The sequence below is a fragment of the Trachurus trachurus genome (genome assembly GCF_905171665.1).
Source record: "Trachurus trachurus genome assembly, chromosome: 1".
NCBI lineage: Eukaryota > Metazoa > Chordata > Actinopteri > Carangiformes > Carangidae > Trachurus > Trachurus trachurus.
Window position 1 is genome coordinate 25,596,682 of NC_139891.1, and position 7,593 is coordinate 25,604,274.

A 7,593-nucleotide genomic window follows, 5' to 3' on the forward strand; every position below is an offset into this window, starting at 1 on the left:
ATATTCTTGACATATTGAAATGTATTCCTATTCCTGGGGTGTTTTTTTCACACATTAACATACATTAAATGAGTCAGTGTAGTATGTTCAGCCATGGGTGCCGTACTAAAGGCTTTACGTGCTTTTTCTGCACAATCACTCTGACCCCGGTAACTTCCCCTGACAAGGTATGCAGTGAGATTGACTTTTGACCGTGGGTAATGAAATGCCTAGTTCATTAGTGCAGCTGGGACGAAAGGCCACAGTGTGTCGATGCTGTCATATTCAGACCTGCTCTTCCTGCAGAACATTATCTCACATTAGGACTCAGACTATTACAGTCGTTTAGTGGGTGGAGGAGGCCCAAAATGACTGTACAGTCTACCAGCTGCTCCAAATCTGAATTTAAACACCCACATTTTCCATACTGTTTGTAAGTAGTATCAGAACCTGGTTCTTCAATTTTAAGAAAAAAAAGCATCAAATTCTGTTTAGCATCCATCAGTGTCACAGGCTGTAAGAGTTGGTAGACAGCTGTCTGCACAGACTGCCTGTAGGCTGATGTCTTTAACGGATCACACATTCTGCTGGAATCACACCGAACCTCTAGAAATAATAATAGCTGTTTATATGTACTGGTCACAGAAAATAAACAAGCCCTTTGAAATTACATTTATTTATGCAAAAATGTGTATTTAAATGTAATATGTCTAATGGTCGGTCATATAAAATTATGCAGCCGTAATTACAACAATCAATTGGTGTTTCCATGTGAAAAACATACAGAGTTGAAGAGTAGAAACGTTTTCAGCAGGCAGATGTGTTAAAGATTAGACAGGGAGATTTCTTACCAGACTCATTGACTGGGCTGTAAGGTGACAAAGTTTCAGAGAGCCACTAGCTGAACTCGAGTTTTGCTGAAAGCACATTTTGAATGACGACTGTCAGGCCACCACTGGCAGAGCAACGTGTCAGAATACTTAAAGACAGCATGACTCCAAGAGCAAGACAGTGGTTGGAAACAAGGAAAAATGTAACTGTCCAGCTGTAATAGAGGGCAGTCCGGAGGAAACGGACAGTTAACAACATCCCTGCTGTAAGGTGTGAAGGTGACAGTCTCATGCTGCGGGGGCTCTTGGCACACAGGGACAGGGGGAGACCTATGTGAGGCTGGACCAAGGATACATGCAGCCGAATGTGAAGCGGTGTGTTATGATGGACGGTTTGTGTTTGCCACAGAAGGGATGTGAAGCCACCTCAAACAGGACAGACTGTGTTTATGAGTCCAGAGTCCCTCTTACGAAATGTTGATCAGCTGCAGGCATAGACTTAATTTGGGCTAATGCCCAATTACAGTGGAATGACTGTATAATTGGTCAGCCCTCTGGTTATGTTGATGTCTGTGTGGGAGACAGAGTAGCAGAATGAGCTGATTGAAGTCAATAACATGCGCTCTGATTGGTGAGTGGAGACGTTTCCATCTTTATTTGACTGGGTAATATAAAGGTAGAAGGATTTTCCTCCTCTTACCCGATTTGATTTAAAATAAGAGGTTAAAATTTGTGAATGGAGAAGAACCAAGGGGGCGGAGCTTAAATGATTAAATGGAAGTTGTCAATGAACGAGAAGAAGCAAGAGATTTAAGAATAAAAAATAGTCTCCCTGGCTGCACTTACGCTAAGCTCCATATTAAATCACAGCCCTTCCATATCACTGCAGTGGCTGCAGGACAAGGAAGTGACAGTCCTTGTATGACCCAGTAAAAGCCAGGTCTTAAATCCCTTTGGAAAATCTGTGGAAAGACCTCAGTGAAGTCGCTCGCTCACAGACGATTCAGTTTCAGCTTGACTGAGCCAGAGTGACTGTGCGCTCAGAGAAAAAATGATGAAAATCCCAACTCAGATGGTTCAGTCTGATAGAGACTCAGCAGTGTCATCACCGCACAAAGCACTGATTGATATAGATGGTTGAAAACTGATATGGATGTGATGCCAGTATTTCGTTTTCATCACAAGAAACAATTCTTTCTGTGACTGTGTACCCCGCCACAAAAAAGAAAAATCTCACTTTTCGGATTATGGTGCAACACTACACAGTCAGTAAGGCTGCGGCCAGTCTAAATGCACTGTGTATCTTTTTATCTAGCTGGTCTGTGTCAAAATTCATCACAAGCTACTCTGGCCGAAAAAGGTCAGACAGGCTTCACTCGGACCAAAATGTGTACACAAAGTGGTTGAATGTGTGGGATTGCAGAAATGGAAGAAAAAAAAGAGGGGACACAGCACACAGGCCGTATCTCTCCTCAAGCCAAATGAACTCGGAGGGATGCGTCAATCACAAGACGAGTCACGGTGACGGAGACAGTGAGTGAGAGAGTCCAACAGCCAAAAGAGCCAGCTGCCTGTAGGCCCCTTCACAACATGACCTTGTCAAGGTCAAGGCTGTTAATACTGAGTGACTTGACTTTAAAATCTTGTAACAGGGTCTTTTGTGTAAAGAACGGCTGAGGGACGGGGGAGGGAGCCCCTTAAACATGACTGTTTGCACATTGTCTCAGCGGCTTCTCCCCAAAATGAAAGGCAGCTTCTCATTTGACAGCATGAGGCTTCACTGGCTGCAGCCAGCCGCCGCTCCCCCCTCTTGTTTCTGTCACTTATGAGGACTAACAGTGACTCCACAGAGACTTACTCCCTAACCCTAACCACTACACCCCTGACCCCAAACCTCACCAGTAACCAAGCCTTCACCAGAACATTTCAACCTTGAGGGGACTGTTCAACCACTGATGGGAGGCAAGTCCCCATGTGGTTAAAATAAGTTCACACATGTGGTTCATTTGTTAACTCTACCCATACGGAAAAAACCTATAGGTTTTAATATAGGTTTGAATATGTGACATACATAAAATTGGCCGTTTTCATATATATGCATATATGCTGCATATATGGTGCATATATGGTGCATATATGGTGCATATATGCACAGATAAACTGCATATAGGTTTCATATATGTCATATATCCTCATGAGGATATATGTCACATATATTCAAACCAATAGGTTTTTTCCGTGTGGGTAAAGATGCTCTAGTCAGGTTTTATAGTGACTAGTCAGTAGTCACCCACATGACGACCCGTTTTATTATATAGACTATAGCCTGACTCTACAGCTCACAGAGGAGCATTTATAAATGTGTATTCTGTATGTACAGTACGTGTGTGTTTGTGCGTGTATGTATATATATACACATGTTTATAAACATCTAGCAGTTTATAGATATAAAGTGCTGGATGTTTATAAACATACTGTGTGTATATTGTTGCTTCTGTATATATATTATAAACATCCAGCACTTTATATCTATAAACTGCTGGATGTGTAAAGTTACAAATGTTTACTGACATCTGTGTGGCCACAACAACCCGCTGAGGTGGTTATATGACAGTGTTGTGTTTGTGTCTTGTTTTCCTGCTCCCAGATGGCCAGAAAAAAAAAATCAATGATTGTTGCTTCTACCACCTCTGTCACTACAGTGAAGTCCAAAAGTCTGAAACGTGTCTGACTCCAGCACTTATTAACCTCAGACCTAATTATAATCTGGTCCTTGGAGCTAGAGGTATTCTGTGACATTTCTTTGGCCACTAGTGTGTGTTCAGATGATGCTGCTCTGAATGTGCGTGTATGCACATGAGCACATGGGAAAAAAAGGAAACCTCACCGGGTTTGTTTAATCTCCAGTTGCTCTTGGGAACAGACATTTTGGGGGAAAATGTTCCTTCTCTCCAAAAACATACCCTTACTCCCTTAAGCCCCCGTAAAATCTGATGTACAAGAGCTGTCTCTCTCTCTCTGTCTCTCTCGCTCTTTCTCACACACTCACACATACACAGGCATGCACACACAGATATATTCAGTAAAGCTCTCTAACAGTCACGGGATCCTGTGACAACAGCAGGTGCACCTAATTCCATATAGAGGGCAGCTGAATGACAGATATAAAAGGACAGAACTTAATTAATAGCTGCATGTGATCCGTGGCAGTAGAATGGCTGGTATGTTGTATGGGAGATAACAGACCACCAGACTGATCAGTTGTGTGTACTTGAGGGCGAGACTGACAGGTCTGCCTGAGGGTCATGGCAGACATGAAATTGCCTCTTGCATTGGAGTGATTGTAGAGATAGACGATACGCTCAGTTCCCGTCTGACGTGCGGTAAATACATCATATCATCTGTGACAGGGTGTTGTCACATTGGTAAAAGGGAATTCGGACTTGTCATTAAACCTCGTAATGTGGTGCATGCTACTATACGATCAACATGTAGCGCTGATAGGGAAGTGGCAGCTGTGAAAATGCCGTGTGGCTGCATGTGAGGGTCCTGCAATAGGAAAACTCAAGAGTAAATAATTTTAAAATGCATAATTAAGAAATAGCAGAGGAAAAAAGTGGTGCACTCTCATTGTGCACATTCATTCCACACAGCCTAATGAGATATTTGCTCTTTAGCCTCTCTCAAGTGCATCATCATTGCACTTGAGAGAGGCTGAAGACTGCAGCCGCTGCTGGTCGCCCCCCCGTGTGCCACAGTGTGTTCTCCAACAGGCCTTGTATAATTTTCCCATCAGTTTGGGGACAGTGAATACACTTGTGTGCCCTTGATTACCACCCAACCTGTAGATCATGCTCGCCTGGCACGCACAATGAGGAGTCCTTGTCGGCAATTAGAAAAATGCATTATTTAGTGCCATGTCCCCCTTCCACACACACACACACACACTTTCATTATTCACCCACATCAAAAGGTGACAGCTGAAAGCAAGTTGAAGTTCACACACATGCCACATCACCAAGGGAAGCTCCCAAATGTGTTTACGCATTCACACGAGCGCACACACACACACACACACACACACACACACACACACACACACACACACACACACACACACACACACACACACACATGCAAAATACAAAACTTGCAGATGCACACTCCCTCTCAGCCTCCAGCCTTGAGGCTCTTTCCCTGTGGCTTATGTAACAAAGTAGCAACAAAAACAAACGGCGGTCTCTAAAGGATCGCGCTGGCTTTTTTTTTTTGCATGTTTTTGCATATTTACAAATCTTGTTCTTTCAAAATTACTGCCAACCATTTTTCCAAAATATCCAACATCCAGTTAGTTGGATATTCACATGGGCTACTCTTTCTTCCAGGCGGCTTTTGCATTTCTTTTATATTTTGTTTAAGAACATGAACAGCTTTGAACCTTGATTTAAATCATCACACAAGAATACCTTCGATGCGATAGTTTCACATTTGTAAAAGAAAACAATAATAACAGAAAGCTTGAGTCGGTACCTAGTGGTTCTGTGTGATAGTTGTTCTATTCATTTTTACTACAACGTTCTCCACAGTGGAACAAATGGCTGCCAGGGAGGTGGAGAAAAGTAAATATGCCTAAACAAGCGAGACAGTGGCACAGCCCTTTTTTCTGTCAGATAACTCCAAACTGTTTCTGAATGAATAATTTGACAGTCTCTCGCGCAATTGCTCCCACTTCCCTTTTTATCTTGTTCATTTGGATGTTTCTGCCTCTGTTGCTGGTGACTCATGTGTCCTTTCTTGTTTTTGTTTTTCCTGTGGGTGTGATTTGTCTGCAGGGAACATCTTTGTGGTGAGCCTGGCAGTGGCAGACCTGGTGGTGGCCATCTACCCGTACCCTCTGGTCCTCACCTCCATCTTCCACAATGGCTGGAACCTGGGTTACATGCACTGCCAGATCAGCGGCTTCCTCATGGGCGTCAGCGTCATCGGCTCCATCTTCAACATCACCGGCATCGCCATCAACCGATACTGTTACATATGCCACAGCCTCAAGTACGATAAACTGTACAGTGACAAAAACTCTGTCTGCTATGTGATGCTCATCTGGGCGCTGACCGTGGTGGCCATCGTGCCCAACCTCTTCGTGGGTTCGCTCCAGTACGACGCGCGGGTTTACTCCTGCACCTTCGAACAGTCGGCCAGCTCGGCGTACACCATCGCGGTGGTTTTCTTTCACTTTATTTTACCCATCATGATTGTCACGTACTGCTACCTGCGCATCTGGATACTGGTCATACAGGTGAGGAGACGGGTGAAACCGGACAATCGGCCCAAGCTGACGCCGCACGACGTCAGAAACTTTGTCACCATGTTCGTGGTGTTCGTGCTCTTCGCCGTTTGCTGGGCGCCGCTCAACTTCATCGGCCTGGCCGTAGCGATCAAACCGGAGGTGGTGATTCCCCTCATCCCCGAGTGGTTATTTGTGGCCAGCTACTTCATGGCCTACTTCAACAGCTGCCTTAATGCCATCGTGTACGGTGTGCTGAACCAGAACTTCAGGCGCGAGTACAAGCGCATTGTAGTGTCAGTGTGCACGGCACGCATCTTCTTCCAGGACAGCTCAAATGACGCAGGGGAGAGGCTCAAGAGTAAACCGTCCCCTCTCATGACCAACAATAACCAGGTCAAGGTGGACTCTGTCTGATCCAGAACAAAAAGGGGGGATACTGAGAGGACATGAACAGATTTGCTGTGACTTTAAATAAAAAAAAAAGAAAAAGAAGAAAGAAAAAAAAACAGAGCAAGAAAAATACCAAATATGATTATAAAACAGTTTCTATCCTCTGGGCTGTCTACAGACTGTCATACGGTGCTATCTGACCTCTGAACAATCACAGTAAGAGCAGAGGTGCATATTATCTTTGTCTTTTATCAAGCACTTTTGTTTGACTCTGCAGTATCTGTAGTGCAGTAAATATATGATGTTGGTTTTGTTTTCATGTTTACAGTGATGATATAAATGTATCAAGCATTATCTAAGTATTTATTTTGTATGAAATGTCATGTAGATATATAGTAAGATATATCAGGTTCCAGTTAAGTGAAGACAACATTTCGAGGCCAACAAAAAGAAGAAAAAAAATAAATTTCTACAGAAAGTAGAAAGTAGAAAGTAATATAACCAGAAGTTTATAAAATGAAGTCGACTGATTTTAATAACCTCATTTGTGACACTGTAACACTAAGTGCAAGCAATGTGGGTTGCTGCTGTCTTTATTATGCCCTGCAATACTGTCCCTTTCATTAGGTGGAATATATATTTTAGTAAATACAAATCTCTCTCTCTCTCTCTCTCTCTCTCTCTCTCTCTCTCTCTCTCTCTCTCTCTCTCTCTCTCTCTCTCTCTCTGCCACCTTGTGAGCTCATTATACTGTATGCATGGATATCAGGAATTGTTCATATGAAAAATAAAATCTGATATTGATGGAGGATCTTGTTTGAGTCGTGTGTTCACTATACCCACCATAACTCGAAAATGCAAGCAAGTTTAATTTGTATATATTCAGCCATTGTCATTACTGTAACTTATGATGTGACCAGGCTACAGAGAAGTCCCAGGAGTCAGATAATCCGACTGGCGTGTTGCACGTCAACAATAATTTAACCAGATCATCTAAACTACTTCATCTCAAGGTTAAACACAACAACATAAAGTAAAATAGGTCAAGTTAAACCAATAATGTGGTCAAATCCATAGTTTGAGAAGTAAGTTAACTTTGTTGTCTCT

At 43.0% G+C, this 7,593-nt stretch overlaps 1 protein-coding gene across 1 annotated transcript in view; it reads left to right on the forward strand.

Annotated features, from left to right (window-relative positions):
- The window catches only part of mtnr1aa (melatonin receptor 1A a), a gene marked incomplete at both ends in the record, with an annotated part of 37,368 nt that extends 30,858 nt beyond the window's left edge, over positions 1-6,510 (forward strand). The window contains one exon of the mRNA XM_083974324.1: positions 5,642-6,510. Within this exon, the coding sequence (XP_083830450.1) occupies positions 5,642-6,510 (869 nt within the window). The remainder of the gene's footprint in view (positions 1-5,641) is intronic.
- Between the last annotated feature and the right edge of the window lie 1,083 nt (positions 6,511-7,593).